At 51.7% G+C, this 26,349-nt stretch overlaps 1 protein-coding gene across 1 annotated transcript in view; it reads right to left on the bottom strand.

The window, feature by feature from the left end:
* Window positions 1-26,349, bottom strand: part of TBC1D31 (TBC1 domain family member 31) — a 217,251-nt gene that overhangs the window by 127,347 nt on the left and 63,555 nt on the right. The window contains exons 7-9 of the mRNA XM_075316197.1: window positions 7,650-7,809; window positions 7,188-7,388; window positions 6,923-7,108 (exon numbers count right to left, since the gene is read on the bottom strand). Of these exons, the coding sequence (XP_075172312.1) occupies window positions 6,923-7,108; window positions 7,188-7,388; window positions 7,650-7,809 (547 nt within the window). The remainder of the gene's footprint in view (window positions 1-6,922; window positions 7,109-7,187; window positions 7,389-7,649; window positions 7,810-26,349) is intronic.

Here is a 26,349-nt window from a genome sequence, read left to right as displayed (position 1 = left end):
CTGGGTCTCCCAAAGGAACGAAAAAGAAAAGTGTCGTTTACAGTTTGCCACAAGCCACCTGGGAGACACCAAACATGTGGAAGAAGGTGCTCTGGTCAGATGAAACCAAAATTGAACTATTTGGGCATAATGTCCAATGATATGTTTGGCGTAAAAGCAAACAGCTTATCACCCTGAACCCACCATCCTCACTGTCAAACATGGTGGTGGCAGCATCATGGTTTGGGCCTGATTTTCTTAAGCAGGAACAGGGAAGATGGTTAAAATTGATGGGAATATGGATGGCGCCAAATACAGGACCATTCTTGAAGAAAACCTGTTGGAGTCTGCAAAGAAGGGAATTTTGTTTACTTACCGTAAATTCATTTTCTTCTAGCTCCAATTGGGAGACCCAGACAATTGGGTGTATAGGCTATGCCTCCGGAGGCCGCACAAAGTATTACACTTAAAAGTGTAAAGCCCCTCCCCTTCTGCCTATACACCCCCCGTGCTCCCACGGGCTCCTCAGTTTTGGTGCAAAAGCAAGAAGGAGGAAAAAAAAATTATAAACTGGTTTAAAGTAAATTCAATCCGAAGGAATATCGGAGAACTGAAACCAGTCAACATGAACAACATGTGTACACAAAAAAACAGGGGCGGGTGCTGGGTCTCCCAATTGGAGCTAGAAGAAAAGGAATTTACGGTAAGTAAACAAAATTCCCTTCTTCTTTGTCGCTCCATTGGGAGACCCAGACAATTGGGACGTCCAAAAGCAGTCCCTGGGTGGGTAAAATAATACCTCATAATAGAGCCGTAAAAACGGCCCCTTCCTACAGGTGGGCAACCGCCTCCTGAAGGACTCATCTACCTAGGCTGGCATCCGCCGAAGCATAGGTATGCACCTGATAGTGTTTCGTGAAAGTGTGCAGGCTCGACCAGGTAGCCGCCTGACACACCTGCTGAGCCGTAGCCTGGTGCCTCAAAGCCCAGGACGCGCCCCCGGCTCTGGTAGAATGGGCCTAGAGCCCTGAGGGAACCGGAAGCCCAGCAGAACGGTAAGCTTTGAGAATTGGTTCCTTGATCCACCGAGCCAGGGTTGATTTGGAAGCCTGTGACCCTTTACGCTGGCCAGCGACAAGGACAAAGAGTGCATCCGAGCGGCGCAGGGGCGCCGTACGAGAAATGTAGAGTCTGAGTGCTCTCACCAGATCTAACAAGTGCAGATCCTTTTCACATTGGTGAACTGGATGATCCGGAACCGGACGCAGAACCACCTTGTCCTGGTGAACACCAGGAAAGGGGCTTTGCACGACAACGCTGCTAGCTCAGACACTCTCCGAAGTGAAGTGACTGCTACTAGGAAAACCACTTTCTGCGAAAGGCGTGAGAGAAATATCCCTTAATGGATCGAATGGTGGTTTCTGAAGAACCATCAGCACCCTGTTCAGATCCCAGGGTTCTAACGGCCGCTTGTAAGGAGGAACGATGTGACGAACCCCCTGCAGGAACGTGCGTACCTGTGGAAGTCTGGCTAGGCGCTTCTGGAAACAACACAGAGAACGCTGAGACTTGTCCCTTAAGGGAGCCGAGCGACAAACCCTTTTCCAGTCCAGATTGAAGGAAGGACAGAAAAGTGGGCAAGGCCAAAGGCCAGGGAGAAAAACCCCCAGCAGAGCATCATGACAGGAAAATTTTCCACGTCCTGTGGTAGATCTTGGCGGACGTTGGTTTCCTAACCTGTCTCATAGTGGCAATGACCTCTTGAGATAATCCTGAAGACGCTAAGATCCAGGACTCAATGGCCACAGTGTCAGGTTGAGGGCCGCAGAATTCAAATGGAAAAACGGCCCTTGAGACAGCAAGTCTGGTCGGTCTGGTAGTGCCCACGTTTGGCCGACCGTGAGATGCCACAGATCCGGGTACCACGACCTCCTCGGCCAGTCTGGAGTGACGAGGATGGCGCGGCGGCAGTCGGCCCTGATCGTGCGTAACACTCTGGGCAACAGTGCCAGCGGAGGAAACACATAAGAGAGTTGAAACTGCGACCAATCCCGAACTAAGGCGTCTGCCACCAGAGCTCTGTGATCGTGAGATCGTGCCATGAATGCCGTGACCTTGTTGTTGTGCCAGGACGCCATTAGGTCGACTTCCGGCCTCCCCCAGCGGCAACAGATCTCCTGAAACACGTCCGGGTGAAGGGACCATTCCCCTGCGTCCATGCCCTGGCGACTGAGAAAGTCTGCTTCCCAGTTTTCCACGCCCGGGATGTGAACTGCGGAGATGGTGGAGGCAGTGGCTTCCACCCACATCAAAATCCGCCGGACTTCCTGGAAGGCTTGCCGACTGCGTGTTCCGCCTTGGTGGTTGATGTAAGTCACCACTGTGGAGTTGTCCGACTGAATTCGGATCTGCTTGCCTTCCAGCCACTGCTGGAACACTTTTAGGGCAAGATACACTGCCCTCATCTCCAGAACATTGATCTGAAGCGAGGACTCTTGCTGAGTCCACGTACCCTGAGCCCTGTGGCGGAGAAAGACTGCTCCTCACCCTGACAGACTCGCGTCCGTCGTGACCACCTCCCAGGATGGGGGTAGGAAGGATTTCCCATGCGATAAAGAAGTGGGAAGAAAGCCACCCCCGAAGGGAAGCTTTGGTTAGGATGTCCCAATGAAGAGGACGCAGGTGAAACTGCGCGAAAGGGACTGCCTCCATTGCTGCCACCATCTTCCCCAGGAAGTGCATGAGGCCCCTCAAGGTGTGTGCCTGACCTTGAAGGAGAGATTGCACCCCTTTCTGTAGTGAACGCTGCTTGATCAGCGGAAGCTTCACTATCGCTGATAGGGTATGAAACTCCATGCCAAGATATGTCAGCGATTGGGCTGGTGTCAGATTTGACTTTGGAAAATTGATGATCCACCCGAAACTCTGGAGAGCCTCCAGAGAAGCGTCGGGGCTGTGTTGGCATGCCTCTTGAGAGGGTGCCTTGATCAGCAGATCGTCCAAGTAAGGGATCACCGAGTGACCCTGAGAGTGGAGGACCGCTACTACGGGAGCCCTAACCTTGGTGAAAACCCGTGGGGCTGTAGCCAGGCCGAACTGCAGTGCCACGAACTGCAGGTGTTCGTCTCCTATGGTGAAGCGCAAGAAGCGTTGGTGCTCTGGAGCAACCGGTACGTGGAGATAAGTATCTTCGATATCGATCGATGCAAGGAAATCTCCTGGGGACATTGAGGCGATGACGGAGCGGAGGGATTCCATCCGGAACCACCTGGTCTTTACGTGTTTGTTGAGCAGTTACGGGTCCAGGACAGGACGGAAAGACCCGTCCTTCTTTGTAACCACAAACAGGTTGGGGAAAAAACCTTGACCCTGTTGCTGAAGAGGAACAGGGACCACCACTCCTTCTGCCCTCAGAGTGCCCAGCGCCTGCAGAAGAGCCTTGGCTCGCTCGGGAGGCGGGGATGACCTGAAGAATCGAGTCGGGGGACGAGAGGCGAACTCTAACTTGTAACCGTGAGACAGAATGTCTCTCGCCCAACGGTCTTTTACCCTTGGCAGCCAGGTGTCGCAAAAGCGGGAGAGCCTGCCACCGACCGAGGATGCGGATTGAGGAGACCGAAAGCCATGAAGAAGCCGCTTTGGTAGCGGCACCTCCGGTGGTCTTTCAGGACGTGACTTAGACCGCCATGAATCGGAGTGCCCTTGATCTTTCTGAGGCCTTTTGGACGAGGAGAATTGGGACCTGCCCGCGCCCCGAAAGGACCGAAACCTCGACTGCCCCTTCCTCTGTTGGGGTATGTTCGGTTTGGGCTGGGGTAAGGATGTATCCTTTCCCTTGGATTGTTTGACGATTTCATCCAAACGTTCGCCAAACAATCGGTCGCCAGAAATTGGCAAACTGGTTAAGCGCTTTTTTGGAAGCAGAATCTGCCTTCCATTTCCGTAGCCACAAGGCCCTGTGGAGTACCACCGAATTGGCGGATGCAACCGCCGTACGGGTCGCAGAGACCAGGACAGCATTAATAGCGTAAGACGCAAATGCCGACGTCTGTGTGGCTGCGTCAATTTGCGCTTGACCTGCTGATAGCTTGTAGCACCCATACGGCTGCAAATGCTGGGGCAAAAGAAGCGCCGATAGCTTCATAGCTGGATTTCAACCAGAGCTCCATCTGCCTGTGAGTGGCATCTTTGAGTGAAGCCCCATCTTCCACTGCAAGTATGGATCTAGCCGCCAGGCTAGGATCCACCTTGGGACACTGAGTCCAACCTTTGACCACGTCAGGGGAACAGGATAACGTGTATCCTTAAGGCGCTTAGAAAAAAAAAAAAAAAAACGCTTATCAGGACAGGCACGGTGATTCTGGACTGCCTCTCTGAAATCAGAGTGGTCCAGAAACATGCTCAGTGTACGCTTGGGAAACCTGAAACGGAATTTCTCCTGCTGAGAAGCTGACTCCTCCACTGGAGGAACTGAGGGAGAAATATCCAGCATTTGATTGATGGACGCAATAAGATCGTTCACTATGGCGTCCCCGTCAGGCGTATCAAGATTGAGAGCGGCCTCAGGATCAGAATCCTGATCAACTGTCTCCGCTTCATCAACCAGAGGTTCCCCCGCTGAGACCCTGACCAATATGAAGATGTCGAGGGGATTTCCCAGCGAGCTCGCTTAGTCGGTCAGGGGCTGGGGTCTGTATCAGAGACCTCACTCTGGGATCTATGAGACACCCCGGGGGACCTTGCTGGTCCAACTGAGGGGGGCCAGGGAGCAATGATTCAACAGTGCCCCTGTGCTGAGATACCGGTCTGGATTGCTCAGTGGATCCTGCCGGTAGCGGGTTCGTACATGCGGCGCAGGCAGCATAGTAAGCCTGTGTTTGGCACTCCTGCCTTTTATGGGCGCCATGCTGTTGTCTTCCCTGAGCAACACAATATATATATCCAGAATCAACTGTGCACCATAAAGTGTAAAGTATATCTTATAAACATATAATTTAAAATTACACTCCTGCAGAAATGTGGCTAGCACCACAGATGCTGCATGCCCCCCGCTTAAAGCGGTTGTGAGGCCACCAAGGTCCCTGCCTGGGTCTGTCAGAATTTGTCCCCCTCTGCAGCGTTCAAGGAGCTGACAGGAATGTCCTGAGGAGAGGAGGGAGCCATGGGCGTGACCCAGAAAGTGCGGGAACTGGTGCCCGCACTGTGCACAGTGAGGGGGGTGGAGTATGCAAAGCATGCTCCAGCCCTCAGTGCTGCTCGTCCTGTGCAGCTTCCCGCCCTTGCCCTGCTTGTCAGGGCTGTGGGCGGGAGGAAGAAAGACTAGGCCGCAAAAAGCCGGGGACTCGAGTAATAAACGCGGCCGCCGTAAAAGCGCGGCCGCGTGGAAGTCCCCGGCGCACTACAAGTCCCAGCCGCGCCTCAGTGTTAAACATGGCGGCGGCGGTCAGCGCGGTAGTCTCCCTACATAAACACACTCAGCGATGCTGAGTGTGTAATGGCACATTAACCCGGTCAGCGCCGCGGTCCCCGGTGCACTAGCACACCCAGCAATGCTGGAGTGTTGCTGTGCTCGGTCCCCACGGGGACACAGAGTACCTCCAAGTAGCAGGGCCATGTCCCTGAACGATACCCGGCTCCTATCCATCAGGCTCCCAGGAGTTGTGGATGAAGCCCGGTCTCAGTGCCTGGAGACCGATAGGATCCCACTTCCACCAGAGCCCTGAGGGGGATGGGGAAGGAAAACAGCATGTGGGCTCCAGCCTCCGTACCCGCAATGGATACCTCAACCTTACAACACCGCCGACAAGAGTGGGGTGAGAAGGGAGCATGCTGGGGGCCCTATATGGGCCCACTTTTCTTCCATCCGACATAGTCAGCAGCTGCTGCTGACCAATCTGTGGAGCTGTGCGTGCATGTCTGACCTCCTTCGCACAAAGCAAAAAACTGAGGAGCCCGTGGGAGCACGGGGGGTGTATAGGCAGAAGGGGAGGGGCTTTACACTTTTAAGTGTAATACTTTGTGCGGCCTCCGGAGGCATAGCCTATACACCCAATTGTCTGGGTCTCCCAATGGAGCGACAAAGAAAGACCTGAGACTGGGACAGAGATTTGTCTTCCAACAAGACAATGACCCCAAACATAAAGCAAAATCTACAATGGAATAGTTCACAAATAAACGTATCCAGGTGTTAGAATGGCCAAGTCACAGTCCAGACCTGAACCCAATCGAGAATCTGTGGAAAGAGCTGAAAACTGCTGTTCACAAACGCCTCCATCCAACCTCACTCAGCTCCAGCTGTTTACAAAGGAAGAATGGGCGAGAATTTCAGTCTCTCCATGTGCAAAACTGATAGACACATACTCCAAGAGACTGCAGCTGTAATCGCAGCAAAAGGGGGCGCTACAAAGTATTAACTTACAGGGGATGAATAATATTGCACGCCCCAATTTTCAGTTTATTATTTTTTAAAAATGTTTAGCAAATAATAAATTTGGTTCAACTTCACAATTGTGTCCCACTTGTTGATTCTTCATCATTAATTTAACATTTTTTATCTGTATGTTTGAAGCCTGAAATGTGGGAAAAGGTTGAAAAATTCAAGGGAGCTGAATACTTTCGCAAGGCACTGTATAATAATACAATTTTGCATTTGGGTTTCACTACAATGTCTGCACAGTTTGTCTTTTGCGGACTTTTTGTTTCCGGCATATTGCATCTTTTTGCTGAACGCCTCTACTGGTTTGTTATTTTCTGAGACCAGTAAAGTTAACGTTTTTCCTGTTGAGGGAGCTGTGTGAGGGCTTGTTTTTTTTTTTTTTTTTGGAGGCAGAGGATTTTTTTTACTCTACATCTAGTTTACTCTTCTTTTGGTTGGAAAGAAAAAAAACAGAAAATATTTCTGCAAGGAAATCTAGATCAAGCAACATTTCCTAGAACAGCGCACCTCTTTGTTATCAGACGTGTTATATTCTTCGGGCTGCAGATATTTAGTCTTCACCACTTCTTGTTTGGACTTCCAAGGGCGGCAGGGCCGAGCAGCCGAGACGTTCACTTTCTCGTTCGTTATTGCAGATTTATTACCTGTAGAGTCTTTTGTTAAATCCACGACTTTCACTAGCGGTGGAGGCGGCTGAAACAAAGAACAGAGCACCGAGATTAGTAACCGGACACTAGGACACATGCGTTTATCAGAAGGATCTAGGTCCTACCTTATTGATTTCTTTGGTCAAAGCTTGGACGCTGTAAAGGTTTATGCTGCCGTTTTCCATGATGCCGGCGATGTATCTGCCATTTGGACTGACAGACGCTGTCACGATGCCGTCATCGTGGCTTCCAATGTCGAACACGAGTTTACACGTCTGGATATTGATGAATCTCATTAGCCCATCTTGACTGAGGACCCCTAAAACCTAGAAAATACAATTTAAAAAGATTAAAAAGGAAAACATCTCAATACAAGATAAATTATAAAACTGAAAATGAAAACCAGATATAAAAAAAAACCAAAACAAAAAACTTTTTTTTTATTTTTAACCAAAACCTTTTTTTTTTTCTTTTATGTCCGCTATCACATCTTTTTCGGTAAAGGAGGGAAAAAGATGTGATAACGGACAAAAAAAAAAAAAAAAAAAAAAAAAAAAAAAAAAAAAGGAAGAAGGAGCGTCACTGACCTGGCTGGAGCCACCATCAAAGTTATCAGGTAAAAACTCCAGCTGGCGCACGCTGCGCACCGTACTGGGCATCTGGATGATTCTGAACAGCTGCTTGGAGCTCAAACACCACACATGCAGGTTGTTGGACTTTCCTCCGGCTGCCAACATCCTCCCGTCCCTGCCGGAAAACCACAAGACAGAGAATGTAACTTAAAGGAGTTCTCCGCTAATCTCCTTAAGATATTAATGCCCTATTAAAGTAGTAGACAACCCCTTTAACTCTGCAAAAATAAGGCACTATTAGACATATAGAGGAACTGTATGGTGGAATTAAAGGGGGATGTCCACTACTTTTACAACCCCTACTCATTCCCCTTATTAAAAATAAATAAGCCTATACTCACCTCTGGTGTGGCCACGTTTCCAGCGATGTCTGCAGTCACATTCCAAGTGACATTGCTAGGACACGCACTGATTGGTTGCGGGGCCGCGTGCCATAAGAATGTCACATAGGCCCCAGGATCGTGGCTTCAGACATCGCTGGAACCGGAGGAGAGTATAGGCTTATTTATTTTTCTACAGCGAACAAGGGGAATGAGAAGAGGTTGTCCAAGTAGTGGAAAGCCCCTTTAATTACAACCATGCTATTAAAAAGACTTAATGTACGGCATTTAAAGGGAACCAAACATCAGGATTTTCCATGTATAAGGTGCAGCCACAGTGCAGTACTGGCACTATCAGGCACATTGTGTACATACCATCAGGGGGCAGCTCGGGTGTTTAGGCTGTGAAATCCAACTATATAAAGTTTGAAAAATCAAGCACTTTTTGATTGACGTGTGCACCTCTCTGCTAATGTCCGGGCGGGTTATGCACGTGTATTCCCCCCCCCCCCAGTTGGCACCTGCGCATAGCGCTTATCTCCGGCGTCATGTTTCTGAAGCCCGCAGTACTTAGTATTTTGCAGGAGAGGGCGGCGCATGCGCCCTCGCTTCTTCAGATCCCGTTGTGACCGCGGGAGCGCGCGTGGTCACTGCAGAACAGCTGATGGGAGGACGCGATTACCTGCAGCTACGACACCGTGCCAGCACAGCAGCCACCTAGGACACAGGTACGCCACAGGAAAAAGCCGACAGCAGGATTCTTCTCACTGTCCCGCAGGTATGTTTGGAGGAGGAGAAGGTAATCGCGTCCTCCCATCAGCTGTTCTGCAGTCCTGTTGTGACCACGCGCGCTCCCGCGGTCACAACGGGGTCTGAAGAAGAGAGAGCGCATGCGCCGCCCTCTCCTGCAAAATACTAAGTACTGCGGGCTTCAGAAACATGGCGCCGGAGATAAGCGCTATGCGCAGGTGCCAACTCCGGCGCCATGTTTAAGAGAGAAATTTGCAAATAACCAGAGAGAGGGAGGAACAGGCAGCGGGTGGAGGGGGGGGGGGGAGGGGGGGGCGGGGATACACGTGCATAACTAGCCCGGACATTAGCAGATAGGTGCACACGTCACTCAAGAAGTGCACAAATTTTCAAACTTTATAAAGTTGGATTTCGCTGCCTAAACACCTGAGCTGCCCCCTGATGGTATGTACACACTGTGCCTGATAGTGCCTGTGCTGCACTGGCTGCACCTTATACATGAAAATCCTGATGCTTGGTTCCCTTTAACCCCTTCACGACTATGGACGGATATATCCGTCATGGAGCGTGTACCGTTAAGCCCTGCCCCCTGCCGCGGGCAGGTGGCGGCGGCCAGCACACATATCAGCTGTTTTCAACAGCTGACATGTGTGCCTGCATGTTGCGAGTGGAATCGCTTCCACTCGCAACATTTAACCCCTTAAATCTCGCCGCCAAAGTCTGGCAGCGAGATCTATATGCGCGCGGCCATGATTTTTACTTACCGCCGCCCCCACCGGAAGTCATCACGTGACTTTCGGTGGTTGGCATCGTAGCACAGGGTCATGTGATGACGCCTGCAGCTATAAAGTTTCACTTTCGTTTTCCCTCGGCCAAGAGCAGAGAGAAACAGGAAGTGACTGAATCTGCTGTTTACAGCTGTATAGCTGTGATCAGCAGATAGATAAGAGCGATCGGATTGCTGATCGCTATAGCCCCCTAGGGGGACTAGTAAAATTATATATATATATATATATATATATATATATATATATATATATATATATATATATATATATATATATATATATATATATATATATATATATATATATATATGAAATAAAAAAAAACCAAAACCTAAAAAGTTCAAATCACCCCCCTTTCCCCCCATTGAAAATTAAAGGGTTAAAAAATAAATAAATATACATATATTTGGTATCGCCGCGTTCAGAAATGCCCGCTCAAAATATAAAATCAATTAATCTGATTGGTAAACGGCGTAGTGGGAAAAAAATTCCAAACGCCCAAATTACGTTTTTTGGTCGCTGTAAGTTTTACGCAAAATGCAATAACAGGCGATCAAAACGTAGCATCTGCGCAAAAATGGTACCATTAGTAACGTCAGCCCGAGACGCAAAAAAAAATAAGCAGTCACTGAGCCATAGAAAAATGAGAACGCTACGTGTTTCGGAAAATGGCGCAAAACGTGCGCCACTTTTATTGGACAAGCTTGTGATTTTTTTTTTAACCCCTTAGATACAAGTAAACCTATACATGTTTGGTGTCTACAAACGTGCACCGACCTCAGGCATCACACCCACACATCAGTTTTACCATATAGTGAACACCGTGAATAAAACATCCCAAAAACTATTGTGCCATCACACTTTTTTTGCAGTTTTTCCACACTTGGAATTTTTTTGCTGTTTTCCAGTACACCGCATGGTAAAACTTATGGTTTCATTTAAAAGTACAACTCGTCCCGCAAAAAACAAGCCCTCATATGGAAAGATTGACGGAAAAATAAAAAAAAGTTACGGCTCTCGGAAGAAGGGGAGCAAAAAACAAAAACGCAAAGTGCACCGGGGCTGAAGGGGTTAAAGACAAATTCTCAGTAAAAATGTTCAAAATCTCACCTAAATATAAATGTAGTGCAATTGTATTAAAATCCTTACCGGATTTCTAGTACCACTCCAGTCCTCTTCTTGCCAATGTGACCTAAACTGAGATTAGCCGCTTACACAGGGGTTAATGTGTAGAGCAGAAGTTGCGCTCTCAATGTAAAGCTATGGAGCTTTGTGCCGAGTCTCAGACTTACAGCGATGGAAGTTATAATGCCCCATATAGTGCGCGCCGGCAAAGCTGAAGAGTTGGAACATGGGCCAGAAGAAAACTGCAGCGGCGGTGCAGACTAGGGAAGACGGCAACCGTTAGGTGTTTTAACCCCTTAACGACCGCGGGCAGTAATATTACATCCTAGTGTTACTGCCCGCGGTCTGCCGCCGGCAGCTTGCAGCGATCAGCGCACATCTCAGCTGATTTTCACAGCTGAGATGTGTGCCTGCTAGGCACGAGCAGAATCGTTATCTGCTCGTGCCGTTTAACCCCTTAAATGGCGCTGTCAATATGTGACAGCGCCATTTTAACAGCATCGGCGGTAAACATTTACTCACCAGCCGGTACCGTAAGTCATGTGACGTGATCACGTGACTTCCGGTGGTTGTTATAGTAGCAGAGGGTCATGTGATGACTGCTGTAGCTCACATGAATTACTTTCGGTTTCACTCGACCAGGAGCCGAGTGAAGCAGAAAATGAGCGTATCTGCTATTTACAGCTGTGTAGCTGCGATCAGCAGATATGGCAGAGCGATCGGATTGTTGAGCCATATAGCCCCCTAAAGGGAGTAAAAAAGAGAATTTTGTTTACTTACCGTAAATTCTTTTTCTTATAGTTCCGTATTGGGAGACCCAGACCATGGGTGTTTAGCTTCTGCCTCCGGAGGACACACAAAGTACTACACTTAAAAGTGTAGCTCCTCCCTCTGAGCTTATACACCCCCTGATGAGCAGACTCAGCCAGTTTAGTGCAAAAGCTGAAGGAGAATAGCCACCCACAAGTAAAACAAAGCAAGAACCGGAACAACCAGAGATTCTGTCAACGACAACAGCCGGTGATAACACACGGAACAAGGAAATTGCCAACAGGCAAACAGGGAGGGTGCTGGGTCTCCCAATACGGAACTATAAGAAAAAGAATTTACGGTAAGTAAACAAAATTCTCTTTTTCTTTATCGTTCCTATGGGAGACCCAGACCATGGGACGTCTCAAAGCTGTCCCTGGGTGGGAAATAAACAGAAAACTAAGAAGTAGGCAGAACCTAACTTCACAAATGGGCGACAGCCGCCTGAAGGATGCGTCTGCCCAAGCTCGCATCTACCGAAGCATGAGCATGCACTTGGTAGTGCTTTGAAAAGGTATGCAGGCTAGTCCAAGTGGCAGCCTGACAGACTTTTTGAGCCGTAGCCTGGTGCCTGAAAGCCCAAGAGGCACCGACAGCTCTGGTCGAGTGTGCCTTGATCCCCGGCAGGGGAGGCACCTGAGAACACTGGTAGGCGTCCGAAATGGTCGACCTAATCCAACGGGCTAAGGTCGGCTTAGAAGCAGAGAGGCCCTTGCGCCGACCTGTGGTTAGCACAAAAAGAGAAGTGCACCGCCTAAGAGCAGCGGTGCGAGACAGATAGATCCGGAGAGCACACACCAGATCCAGAGTATGCAGCGCTTTTTCAAAGCGATGAACAGGGGCCGGACAGAAGGAAGGTAAAGTAATGTCCTGGTTAAGGTGGAAGGGAGAGACCACCTTAGGAAGAAAGTCCGGAGTCGGACGGAGAACCACCTTGTCTTGATGGAAAACCAAAAAAGGTGACTCCGAAGAGAGCGCAGCCAAATCAGAGACTCTCCTGAAGGAAGTTATGGCCACCAGAAAGGCCACTTTCTGTGAAAGACGAAACAAAGAAACCTCCCTAAGAGGCTCAAAGGGGGATTTCTGCAAAACCGTGAAAACCAAATTAAGGTCCCAGGGCCGCCGGTAAGGCGGAATGATGTGAGACGTGCCTTGCATGAAGGTGTGGACCTGAGCCAGCCGAGCGAGACGCCGCTGGAACAGAACTGACAGAGCCGAAACTTGTCCCTTGAGAGAGTTGAGGGACAGTCCTAGCTGCAGACCGGACTGTAGAAAGGACAGAAGGGTCGGCAAGGAGAATGGCCAAGGAGGATGGCCGGAAGAGCGACACCAGGACAGGAAAGTTTTCCAAGTCCTGTGATAGATCTTGGCGGAGGAAGACTTATGGGCCCGAGTCATAGTGGAGATGACTTCAGGAGGAATACCAGAAGCCGTCAAGATCCAGGACTCAAGGGGGGCGTGTCCTGGACATGGAGGAGTGAAGACGCTCAGAGCCGGAGCTCCTGGGCCCAAAGCTTTACACATTCTTCCCCACCGGCCGCGCGCAGATACAATGCCCCCAAAGAAACGGCCACCTGCAGTACATGTCCCGGCATCAGACAGAGGATCCTCCGGAGGTCTGACAAGATTCCTCTCCTCCCCAGCAACGGCACCCCTCAGCGCCGGCAGAAGCAAGATGGCGACGGCTGGAACAGGGAGCGTGGTGGAGGGGAAGCCCCAGCAGGCAGCGCGGCTGCAGCGCCAGCTAAGTGAAGGGGAGAGGGGGGAGGAGGAGGCTGGAGGCACTGCCGCTCATGGAGGGAGCCCAGCCACGTCCAAATCAGCGGGGCCCGCACAGAGAAAAGATGGAGAGCAGACCCCGGGAGGTAGCTTCACAAGGGAGCCGCAGGCCACTTCCAGGCCCCCTGGCGCCCCCAGCCTGAGGGATGGCGACTCTGGGAACCTGGGTGCCCCCTTGGCCTCCCCCCCTGACATGCTGGATATCCAGGCCCTGAGGGAGCTTATCGTCGCCCTCCCCAGCAAAAAAGATCTGGATGAGGTGGCTTCTAGAATAGAACAGGCCCAGCTGTTAGCACTGTCCTCGGTGAGGGAGGAGATGGGGGTCCTGGAGGACAGGATTACGGCCTCTGAGCAGGCCCAGGGATCAATGGAGGGCAGACTGGAGCGCTTGGAGAAAGACTGGGAAGCTTCCAACATATGTATTAGAGACATGTCCCTGCTTCTGGATGACCAAGAAAACAGGAGCAGGAGAAATAATGTCCGACTGAAAGGAATTCCGGAGGACTGGTCGCCTGAACTCCTGCGCTCCAATGCTCTGGCCATCTTTAATATTGTCACAGCCAGACCCCAAGACACAACCTACCTCTTTGATAGGATCCACAGGGTGGCCCGCCCTAACACCAGGGCATCCTCCAACACCAGAGACGTCCTATGCCGTCTCCATTATTATGGAGATAAGGAGCGGATCCTTCAAGGGGCTTGGTCACATGGCCCAATAGAGATGGACGGTGCACTCGTGTCATTATTCCCGGACGTCTCCAGTCGTACCCTATATATGAGGAGGCTACTTCACCCGCTATTACTCCGAATCAAAGAAGCGGGCGCCACCTACCGCTGGGGACACCCCTTCCATCTTGTAGCCCGCAAAGGAACTGCTGTCTATCCGTTGAGGAGACCCTCAGATCTACCGGGACTGTTCATTTTCCTGGGGATTGACGAGGTGTCGGTTCCTGATTGGCTCGCCTGGGACCCCCCGACCCCTGTGAGGTGGAGGGTGAGGGGTGGGGGGGGGTGGTCCTTCCTCTTCGTTGGATGAACGGGGCTGATACAGCTTGATTATTGTGCCCCTTGTTATTTCTTCAGCATTGAATGTTGACATGTGCATAATGTTTACCTTACAGGTGCTCTGGGATTTAAAGTTTAAGGTCGTTTCTTTTCTCTCCTAAGTAATATTTGCTGTGTCGCGCGCGGCCGGCGGGGGGGGATCTTTTCCTGGTCCCGGCTGGAGTGCCGGGATGTAAAGTCCGGCTTCTTTACAGCTGGGCCCGGACCCTGGCCCCTCCGTGATTCCGTACTCGTACCCGCTTTCCTTTCTTCCCTGTGGACCCTCGGCTGGTTCCTAGGTCTGCGAGCTTTGCGTGAGCTTCTATACCCTGTGTGCTTTCTCTCCCTTTCTTTTTTCTCTCCTACTACCTTCTCTCAGCTGTACCTCTACTTGTAACTGTCCCCTGACTCCTAGTTAGTTCCCGTTTCTCCCTCTCGTAGGGCGGACATTCTCTCTCCTTCTTTTCCCTTTCTTAATCCCTGAGTACTCTCCCTTTTTCTAAAGCCACTCTTCTTTCCCCCCCTAGCCCTCCTCTTCTTTTTTTTTTTTTTTTTTCTTCTCTCTCCTCTTTTTCCCTTCCCAGTCCTTCCTCCGGGGAGCTAAGGTTGGCCAGTGATGAAGGAGACGTGTTCTGAGTTGCGTATTGGCTCACTGAATGTGAGGGGATTGCATGATCCCGGGAAGCGCTCAATTCTCCTGAATCTCCTATGGAGGAGCCGCATACAGGTTGCCTTTTTGCAGGAGACACATTACAGCCTGGAGAAACCATATAAGCTTTCGGACAAAAGGTACCCGGTTGTGTTTCACTCCCCCTCTCCCGACCCCAGATCCAGGGGAACCAGTATACTAATAGCAGGTTCTCTACAATGGGAGACAGTGGAGTCAAAGACAGAGGGGGAGGGGAGACTTCTATTGGTGAAGGGGCGTATAGCCTCCCAAGTATACACATTTGCGGCCATATACTTGCCAAAACACAGGTCAGTGCACAACGTTTTTACGCTTCCTGGACTTAATAGACGACTTTGCCGAAGGCACTTTAGTGATAGGAGGGGACTTTAATTTCACCTTAGACCCTAATATCGACAACTCCGGGGGGGCTTCTTGTTTACCACAAAGGACTACACAGCGTATCAAACGGGGACTGCGCGAATTTCAGCTGATAGATACCTGGAGGCTTCTCCATCCTGCAGACAAAGACTATTCATTCTACTCGCCCGTTCATGATAGTTACTCCCGACTAGATCACTTCTTCGTCCGTCATAGGGACCTCCACGCCCTGCGAGCAGCGACAACTGATAGCATCCATTTCTCTGACCATGCGTTGATTACGATCTCGCTTGCCCTGGCCCATCCCACCGACAGGCAGTGCCAATGGAGTTTGAACAACTCACTGCTAAATGACCCGACAGCCATGGATGAGATCCAATCGGCTTTGTCGGAATACTTTGGGCAAAATACAGCTGGGGAGGTTTCGCTCAATGTGGTCTGGGAGGCCCACAAATGCGTTGCGCGGGGGCTTTTTATCAAGCATGGCTCGCGCCTGAAAAAAGAACGGGCGGCACAGGTGGATGCTCTTCTTTCCGAAATTCATCAAATAGAGGCCCTCCATAAGAGATCTTGTGACCCAGCGTCCAGATCTCGTCTGACTCAAAAAAGGGAAGAGCTGCGCACCCTATTGACTCATAAGGCAAAGGGCGCCTTGGTTAAATGCAGGAGACATTTTTATGAGTTCGGAAATAAGAGCGGCAGAACCCTGGCCAGAGCGCTACGCTTACAAAGGACGCGGGGGTATGTCCAACGGGTCCAGAACCCGGGTGGGAGGATGGTGACTCTGCCCAGGGATATCGCTACGGCCTTTGGTAACTTCTACGCCTCCCTTTATTCTATTGATGGAGATAAAACCAACCCAGCCCAAGCAGACTTACGCCTGCGGATCAGGAAATACATTAGTGTTTCAGGAATGCAAGGGCTCCGAGCGGAGGATGCAGAGGGCTTGGAGAGACCTATCACAGAACCAGAATTACTCGAGGCTATCAAAAACTCCCCAACGGGAAAGGCCCCGGGCCCTGACGGCTTCCCCCTAGCCTATTACAAAAAGTTGGGATCAATGCTAAATACTCCCTTCCTTCAGGCTTTCAATAATGTTGCAGTAAGTGGCTCGCCCCCCATTCCTAGAGACACTTTGTCGGCTAACATAGTTGTCATCCCTAAAGAGGGCAAGGACCCTTCTCAGTGCGCGAGCTACCGTCCCATCTCCCTGTTGAACACTGACTTAAAGCTTTTTGCGAAGATCCTGGCGGACAGGCTTTCCCCTCTGGTGGGAGGCCTCATTCATCCTGACCAGGTTGGGTTTCTGGGAGGGAGAGAGGCCAGGGACAACACGACCAAAGCGATAAACCTGATTCATAAAGCCCGCATGGAGAAGATGCCGTTGATGCTTCTTTCCACAGACGCCGAAAAGGCCTTCGATCGTGTTAATTGGGTTTTCATGACGGAGGCCTTGAGGGCGACTGGGCTAGGCGGGTCTATGTTGAACTGGATTGGCTCTCTCTACAGTGGCCCCACTGCAGCGGTCAGGGTGAATGGATTACTCTCCGACAGGTTCCTGATAACTAACGGGACCAGGCAGGGATGTCCCCTTTCTCCCTTGATATTTGTTTTGACCCTGGAGCCTCTACTGTGTCATATTAGAAGAAATCGCGATATCACAGGTCCTCGCACTAAGGTTCACGAATTCAAAATTGCAGCCTACGCAGATGACCTCCTATTCTTCCTCACGAATCCCTTGGTCTCCCTGCCCAACCTGCTTCGGGAATTTGAGATTTATTCCTGCCTATCCAATTTCAAAATAAACATGACCAAGTCTGAAGCCCTGAATGTGAACCTGCCTCCGGGCACGGTTGCCTCACTTCAATCATCCTTTAGCTTTAAATGGGCATCCAGATCTCTCGGTTACTTGGGGGTTCGGCTGGCGGCGGATACAAACTCGCTTTTTAAACTGAACTTTCTTCCCCTCCTTGGGACTATCAGAGAGGATTGTACAAGATGGGCGAAAGGCTGGTTCACTTGGTTCGGTAGATGTGATATCTTTAAAATGAATATCCTCCCTCGCATCCTTTACCTTCTCCAGGCTCTTCCAATACGGATTCCCAGCTCCTTTTTTAAGGATCTGGCCGCCTTACAAACCAAATTCATCTGGGACAATAAGCCAGCTCGAATCTCCCGCTCTTTACTGTGCAGACCTAAGAGGAGGGGGGGATGGGAATCCCTGACTTGAAGGTATATAGCTGGGCCGCTCACATGGTCAGGGTTATCGACTGGTGTCGCCACGCCAAGACGAAACCCTGGGTGGCATTGGAACAAAGTTTCACTGCAATCAGCCTTACCGCAGCCCCTTGGATACCGAGCCCTCTCCCCGCTAACTTAAGGCATCACCCTACAGTCGGTGCTACCTTTGAGTGTTGTTCCCTGGGACAGATCCGCAGATTACTACTCCCAATTCGCTCTCCTCTCTCACCCATAATTGGCTCCCCAGACTTCAATCCGAGTCTGACGGACCCCGTCTTTCGCCTATGGATAGAAGAGGGGCGCTTCCGGGCGTGTCATCTAATAACTGACGGGGGCTGGCCCTCGCTCGGGGCACTCTCAGCTTGCGAGACACCGAGAAAGTTGGGAACCTGGAGGTCCATGCAACTCAGACATTACATTAGCTCTCTCCCCGACCACTCGCTGTACACGGCTCGCCCTACGGAGTTTGAAGCGCTGTGTACCCGGGAGGGAGTGTTACGGCACTCTCTCTCTCCCTGGTGTACAAGATGTTGACGGACCCTGGCGACCTCCCTCCCCCCACATTTCTCGTACACTGGGAACAAGACCTAGGTCTCTCCCTGACGGATACGCAAAGGAATAAAATTTTGGCGCTCGCCCACAAGACCTCCATAAGCTCCAGACTTCAGGAATCCAATTATAAACTTCTGTCGAGGTGGTATAGGGTCCCAACTAGAGTACACAAGATGTTCCCAGGCGTAGACCCGTGCTGCTGGAGATGTGGGACGGCGGAGGGGGACTTTGTACACATATTCTGGACATGTCCGGCCCTCAGAGGGTTCTGGAGCGGAGTGGGGGAGGTGATTAAACACGTGACTGGAACATCACACACCTTGGGTCCGGAGCTGTTCCTTCTCCAATTGACTGAGATGTCTGTCTCTGCATACAAGCAGTCGCTACTGCACTTTCTGGTGATGGCGGCCAGGTCATGCATCCCCTTAAAGTGGAAGTCGGACGCTCCCCCTGCCCTGTCCCTCTGGGCCTCCAGGGTCAATGAGCTTCTGCAGATGGAGGAACTGACCTCCTCCATACATGATCGGTACGAGCGCTTCCACGGGACCTGGCTCCCCTGGATGCAATTTAAGCTTTCCAATGAATACGACCTCCTTTTGCGTGATGCGTAGATGGAGCGCTTTCTCCTCTGTCGCTGGCCTCTCCCCCCTGGGTAAACCTCCCCCCACCCCCTTTTTTTTTCTTTTCTCTCTCTTCTTCTCCCTCTCTCTTCTCTCTCTTCTTATTCTCTCCCCTTCTCCCCCTCCTTTCCCATCTCCTTCCCCCTCTTTCTCCCCCCTCTTTCTTTTTTACCTTCCTCCCGCTCTGTCCTATCCCTTCCCCTTTCCACTCTTCCTCTACGTTCCTCCCCCGTTTCTTCTCTCTCAGCTGGTGTGAACTCTATGTTGAGAGATGTCTGAATGATCTTTGGGCTCTCTAGCCTCCTTTTGGTACTTCTTCTCGCCTCTGATAAAAATTTGTTAAAAAACGGACCCGTTCGACAATTTGTTGGGTTGGCCCAGACGTTGGGCTGTAAGGGTCTGTAAGGGTCTGTTGTATAAATAAAGAATTTAAAAAAAAAAAGATCCAGGACTCAAGAGCCACGCCGTCAATTTGAGAGCTGCAGAATTCAGGCGGAAAAACGGACCTTGTGAGAGAAGGTCTGGACGGTCCGGCAGATGCCACGCACCTCTACGGACAGATGGAGCAGGTCTGGGTACCAAGCTCGCCTGGGCCAGTCCGGAGCAATGAGAATGACTCGACGGCCCTCCAGTCTGATCTTGCGCAGAACTCTGGGCAAGAGAGCTAGAGGGGGAAACACGTAGGACAGACGAAACTGGGACCAGTCTTGAACCAGAGCGTCCGCGGCGAATGCCTGAGGATCGTGGGAGCGAGCCACGTAAACAGGAACTTTGTTATTGTGACGGGATGCCATTAGGTCCACGTCCGGAGTGCCCCATTTGCGGCAGATTGACTGAAACACTGCCGGGTGCAGGGACCACTCGCTACTGTCCACGGTTTGACGGCTGAGATAATCTGCCTCCCAGTTTTCCACGCCTGGGATGTGGACTGCGGATATGGTGGACTTGGAGTCCTCCGCCCATTGAAGGATGCGTTGTACCTCCAACATTGCCAGGCAGCTGCGTGTCCCGCCTTGGTGATTGATGTAGGCAACCGCTGTCGCGTTGTCTGACTGGACTCGGATGTGCCTGCCCGCCAACAGGTGGTGAAAAGCTAGAAGAGCCAGAAGCACGGCTCTGGTTTCCAGCACATTGATCGAAAGGGCTGACTCGGACGGAGTCCAAGTGCCCTGCGCTCTGTGGTGGAGACATACCGGTCCCCAGCCGGATAGACTGGCATCCGTGGTGAGGATCACCCAGGACGGGGCCAGGAAGGAGCGCCCCTGGGACAGAGAGAGGGGCCGAAGCCACCAATGAAGAGAGCTCCTGGTCTGTGGCGACAGAGCCACTAACCTGTGTAAGGAGGAAGGCCGCTTGTCCCAACAGCGGAGAATATCCAGCTGCAGGGGACGCAGATGGAACTGGGCAAAGGGAACAGCCTCCATTGACGCCACCATTTGACCCAGCACCTGCATCAGGCGCCTGAGGGAATAACGGCGGGGCCTCAGAAGAGAGCGCACCGCCAGTTGGAGGGACTGCTGTTTGACTAAGGGCAACTTCACAAGTGCCGGCAAAGTCTCGAACTGCATCCCTAGGTACGTGAGACTCTGGGTCGGAGTCAGAGAGGATTTGGGAAGATTGACAAGCCACCCGAATTGGGCTAGAGTGGCGAGAGTGAGCGAGATACTACGCTGACAGTCCGCGCTGGAAGAAGCCTTGACTAGAAGGTCGTCCAGGTAAGGAATCACTGCCACCCCCTGGAGGTGCAGAACAGCAACCGCTGCCATGACCTTGGTGAATACTCGAGGGGCCGTGGTTAACCCGAAGGGGAGAGCCACGAATTGGAAATGTTCCTCTCCGATTGCAAAACGTAGCCAACGCTGGTGTGAAACTGCAATTGGCACATGCAGATAGGCATCTCTGATGTCGATGGATGCCAGGAAATCTCCTTGGGTCATTGAGGCAATGACTGATCGCAGAAACTCCATGCGAAAATGCCGCACCTGAACATGCTTGTTGAGAAGCTTGAGATCCAGGATGGGCCGGAAGGAACCGTCCTTTTTGGGGACTAAGAAGAGATTTGAGTAGAAACCTCTGAACCGTTCCCGGGCGGGAACCGGTACAATTACTCCGTTGGCCTGCAAGGATGCCACGGCCTGAGAGAAGGCGGCGGCCTTGGAGCAGGGGGGAGTGGACAGAAAAAATCTGTTTGGCGGGCTGGAAGAGAATTCTATCCTGTAGCCGTGGGAGATGATATCCCGCACCCACTGATCGGAGACGTGTTGAAACCACACGTCGCCAAAGTGGGAGAGCCTGCCACCGACTAAGGACGTTGCTGGAGCGGCCAGATAGTCAAGAGGAGGCTGCCTTAGTGGCAGCAGCTCCTGCGGTCTTTTGTGGACGCGCCTTTGTGCGCCAGTTGGGTTTTTGGTCCTTGGCTGAGTTAGCGGACGAGGCCGAGGGCTTAGAGGACGACCAGTTGGAGGAACGAAAGGAACGAAACCTCGACTGATTCCTACCCTGGACAGGCTTCCTGGTTTTGGTTTGTGGCATGGAAGTACTCTTCCCGCCAGTAGCTTCCTTAATAATTTCATCCAGCTGTTCACCGAACAGCCGGGACCCAGCAAAAGGGAGCCCAGCAAGGTACTTCTTTGAAGAAGCATCTGCCTTCCACTCTCGAAGCCACAAGATCCTGCGGATAGCGAGGGAATTAGCCGAAGCCACCGCAGTGCGGTGAGAAGCCTCTAGCATGGCAGACATGGGATAGGAAGAAAAAGCTGAAGCTTGGGAAGTTAAGGCAACCATTTCGGGCATAGATTCCCTGGCGAGGGAATGAATCCCCTCTAGAGAAGCAGAGATGGCTTTGAGAGCCCACACTGCTGCAAAAGACGGGGAGAACGAGGCCCCCGCCGCTTCATATACGGATTTGGCCAGAAGGTCAATCTGGCAGTCAATGGAATCCTTAAGGGAGGTGCCATCAGCCGCCGACACAACGGACGTGGCTGAGAGTCTAGACACCGGGGGGGTCTACCTTTGGGGAATGAGCCCACTCCTTGACCACCTCAGGTGGAAAGGGAAAGCGGTCATCAGAACCACGCTTTGGGAAGCGTTTGTCAGGACAGGCCCTGGGCTTGGTCACAGCGGCTTGAAAACTGGAGTGGTTAAAGAACACACTCTTTACTTTCTTAGGCGAGGTAAACTGGTGCTTTTCTGCCAGAGAGGGTTGCTCCTCTGATACTAGCGGATTGAGATCCAGTACAGAATTAATGGAAGCAATCAAATCACTAACATCTGAGTCACTTTCAGACAGATCAATGGGGTACATGGAGTTAACCTCCGAGCCCCCCTGATGAATCCTCTGTGAGCTCCGGTCCTGAGAGACCCCTAGCAGCAGAGGCACCCTGTGAAGGGGGCTGATGCATGTTCAGCAAAGTCCTGGACAGAAGTCCCATGGAGTCAGCAAAAGACTGGGAGATAGACCTAGAAAAGGATTCTACCCAAGCCGGGGGTTCAGCAGCAGGAGCAGCCTGAGAGACCACTGGGGGTGAGACTCCAGGCTGAGGCACCGCCAGGTTAGAGCAGGCATCACAATGTGGGAAGATGCTCGGTTCAGGCAGCAGGAGCTTACATGCAGTGCATACTGAATAAAGCTTTGGAGCCTTGCTCCTCGTGTGAGACATGCTGCTGGAGTGGGGGCTCTGCCAGAGAATGAACCCCAGAGAGTATATACAGAGGTCCACAACCGGAGACCGGTTGTGGCTTACCAGACCGCTGGAGCGGTGTTGAGGCCCTCCAGATCCCGAAGCCCGGACCCCCAAGCACAGCACCTCAGCAGAGATGCTGCAGACCAGCGCTGCAATGACTGATCGCAGAGAGAACGCTGAGAAAATGGCCGCCGGAGCGAAGAGAGGGGGCGGGACTTGCTTGAGGAGCGGGATCTGGAGGGCCATAGAGACCTACAGGGGAGGGGACACACACTGCAGTGGGGAGTGTCCCTCCCCTGTACAGAACGGCCGCCGGGCGGAGCCGAGCCTGTCCCTCTGCATGAGTGACATGCGAGGGCAGTGAAACAGATAGTAGGCCTCCGGCGAAGTCGGGGCCTAAATTTGAGCGGCGCGGCCGACGCGCAGGCACCATCGGCGCGGTTCTCAGGCGACAGCTAGAGAACCCGCCGGAAATGTCAGAAAACACAATAAGCACACTCTCCCACAACAATAAAGTACAGGGACCCCGAAAACTAAACGTATCAGGTACTTAGCTTGCTGAGACGCAGGGCCAAGTCCCTGGGGATGAGTGCTCCGGTCCAGCAGGGTCCTGAAGGGCTGCGGATGGAGACCGGTCTCCTGCCAAGCATGGAGACCGTGCTGGCTCCCACTTCAAGCCAGAGCCCAGGAGGGATGGTGAAGGAGCACGGCATGTAAGGCTCCAGCCTAGGAATCAACCTTACAACACCGCCGACACAGTGGGGTGAGAAGGGACATGCCGGGGGTCCAGACGTGGACCCCACTCTTCAATCTCGTTCCAAAAGGAATAATCATATGAGAGTGCATGTGTGGATGTATGCCTCCTGAACACAAAGCGATAAACTGGCTGAGTCTGCTCATCAGGGGGTGTATAAGCTCAGAGGGAGGAGCTACACTTTTAAGTGTAGTACTTTGTGTGTCCTCCGGAGGCAGAAGCAAAACACCCATGGTCTGGGTCTCCCAAAGGAACGATAAAGAAAGTAAAAAAAAAAAAAAAAAAAACCCCCAAAACCCTAAAAAGTTCAAAATCACCCCCTTTCGCCCCATTGAAAATTGAAGGGTTAAAAAAATAAAAACAATTACACACATTTTGTATCGCCGCGTTCAGAAGCGCCCAATCTATAAAAATATAAAATCAATTAATGTGATCAGTAAACGGCGTAGCGGCAAAAAAACTTCCAAACGCCAAAATTATATTTTAGTTGCCACAACTTTTGCGCAAAATGCAATAACAGGCGATCAAAGCGTAGCATCTGCGCAAAAAAGAGAATTTTGTTTACTTACCGTAAATTCTTTTTCTTATAGTTCCGTATTGGGAGACCCAGACATTGGGTGTATAGCTTCTGCCTCCGGAGGACACACAAAGTACTACACTAAAAAGTGTAGCTCCTCCCTCTGAGCTTATACACCCCCTGGATAACCAGATCTAGCCAGTTTAGTGCAAAAGCTGAAGGAGAACAGCCACCCACAAGTAGAAATAGAGCAAGAACCGGAACAACCAGAGCCTCTGTCTACAACAGCCGGTGATAACACGTGGAACGAGAAACTGCCAACAGGCAACAGGGAGGGTGCTGGGTCTCCCAATACGGAACTATAAGAAAAAGAATTTACGGTAAGTAAACAAAATTCTCTTTTTCTTTATCGTTCCTATGGGAGACCCAGACATTGGGACGTCTCAAAGCAGTCCATGGGTGGGAATAAACAGAAAACTGAGAAGTAGGCGAAACCTAACTTCACAAATGGGCAACAGCCGCCTGAAGGATGCGTCCGCCCAAGCTCGCATCTGCCGAAGCATGAGCATGCACTTGGTAGTGCTTCGAAAAGGTATGCAGACTAGTCCAAGTGGCAGCCTGACAGACCTGCTGAGCCGTAGCCTGGTGCCTGAAAGCCCAAGAGGCACCGACAGCTCTGGTCGAGTGTGCCTTGATCCCCGGCGGGGGAGGCACCTGAGTACACTGGTAGGCATCGGAAATGGCTGACCTAATCCAACGAGCTAAGGTCGGCTTAGAAGCCGAGAGGCCCTTACGCCGACCTGTGGTCAGCACAAAAAGAGAGGTGCACCGCCTAAGAACAGCGGTGCGAGACACATCGATCCGGAGCGCCCGCACCAGATCCAGAGTATGCAACGCTTTTTCAAAGCGATGAACAGGAGCCGGACAAAAGGAAGGCAGGGAAATGTCCTGGTTAAGGTGGAAGGAGAAACCACCTTAGGGAGAAAGTCCGGAGTCGGACGGAGAACCACCTTGTCTTGATGAAAAACCAAAAAAGGTGACTCCGAAGAGAGTGTGGCCATATCAGAGACTCTCCTGAGGGAAGTTATGGCCATTAGAAAGACCACTTTCTGTGAAAGACGAGACAAAGAAACCTCCCTAAGAGGCTCAAAGGGGGGTTTCTGCGAAGCCGTGAGGACCAGATTAAGGTCCCAGGGATCCAAAGGCCGCCGGGTAAGGCGGAATGTGCAGACCGGACTGTAGAAAGGACAGGAGGGTCGGCAAGAAAAAAGGCCAAGGAGCATGGCCGGAAGAGCGACACCAGGACAGGAAAATTCTCCAGGTCCTGTGATAGATTTTGGCCAAGGAATACTTCCGAGCCCGAGTCATAGTGGAGATGACTTCAGGAGGGATACCAGAAGTCGTCAAGATCCAGGACTCAAGAGCCACGCCGTCAATCTGAGAGCCGCAGAATTCTGGCGGAAAAACGGACCTTGTGAGAGAAGGTCTGGACGGTCCGGGAGATGCCACTGCACCTCTACGGACAGATGGAGTAGGTCTGGGTACCAAGCTCGCCTGGGCCAGTCTGGAGCAATGAGGATGACCCGACGGCCCTCCATTCTGATCTTGCGCAGGACTCTGGGCAAGAGAGCTAGAGGGGGAAACACATAAGACAGACGAAACTGGGACCAATCTTGGACCAGCGCGTCCGCTGCAAAGGCCTGAGGATCGTGGGAGCGAAGATCCACTTCCGGAGTGCCCCACCAGATTGACCGAAACACTGCCGGATGCAGAGCACACTCGCCGCTGTCCACGGTTTGACGGCTGAGATAATCTGCCTCCCAGTTTTCCACGCCTGGGATGTGGACTGTGGATATGGTGGACTTTGAGTCCTCCATCCACTGAAAGATGCGTTGAACCTCCAACATTGCCAGGCGGCTGCGTGTCCCGCCCTGGTGGTTGATGTAGGCAACCGCTGTCGCGTTGTCTGACTGGACTCGGATGTGCTTGCCCGCCAACAGGTGGTGAAAGGCTAAGAGAGCTAGAAGCACAGCTCCGATTTCCAGCACATTGATCGAGAGGGCTGATTCGGACGGAGTCCAAGTGCCCTGCGCTCTGTGGTGGAGATATATTGCTCCCCAGCCGGATAGAATGGCATCCGTGGTGAGGATCACCCAGGATGGGGCCAGGAAGGAGCGTCCCTGAGACAGAGAGAGGGGCCGAAGCCACCACTGAAGGGAGCTCCTGGTCTGTGGCGACAGAGCTACTAACCTGTGCATTGAGGAAGTCAGCTTGTCCCAACAGCGGAGAATGTCCAGCTGCAGAGGACGCAGATGGCACTGGGCAAAGGGAACCGCTTCCATTGACGCCACCATCTGACCCAGCACCTGCATTAGGTGCCTGATGGAATGACGGCGGGGTCTCAGCAAAGAGCGCACCGCCAGATGGAGGGACTGCTGTTTGACTAAGGGCAGCTTCACAAGTGCCGGCAGAGTCTCGAATTGCATCCCTAGGTACGTGAGCTTCTGGGTCGGAGTCAGAGTGGACTTGGGCAGAAGGACAAGCCACACGAATTGGACTAGAGTGGCGAGAGTGAGCGAGACACTCCGCTGACAGTCTGCACTGGATGAAGCCTTGACTAGAAG

The sequence above is a fragment of the Anomaloglossus baeobatrachus genome, chromosome 6, assembly GCF_048569485.1.
Source record: "Anomaloglossus baeobatrachus isolate aAnoBae1 chromosome 6, aAnoBae1.hap1, whole genome shotgun sequence".
NCBI lineage: Eukaryota > Metazoa > Chordata > Amphibia > Anura > Aromobatidae > Anomaloglossus > Anomaloglossus baeobatrachus.
Note: the sequence above shows the minus strand (reverse complement) of the source record. Positions and strands in the feature narration are given on the sequence as shown.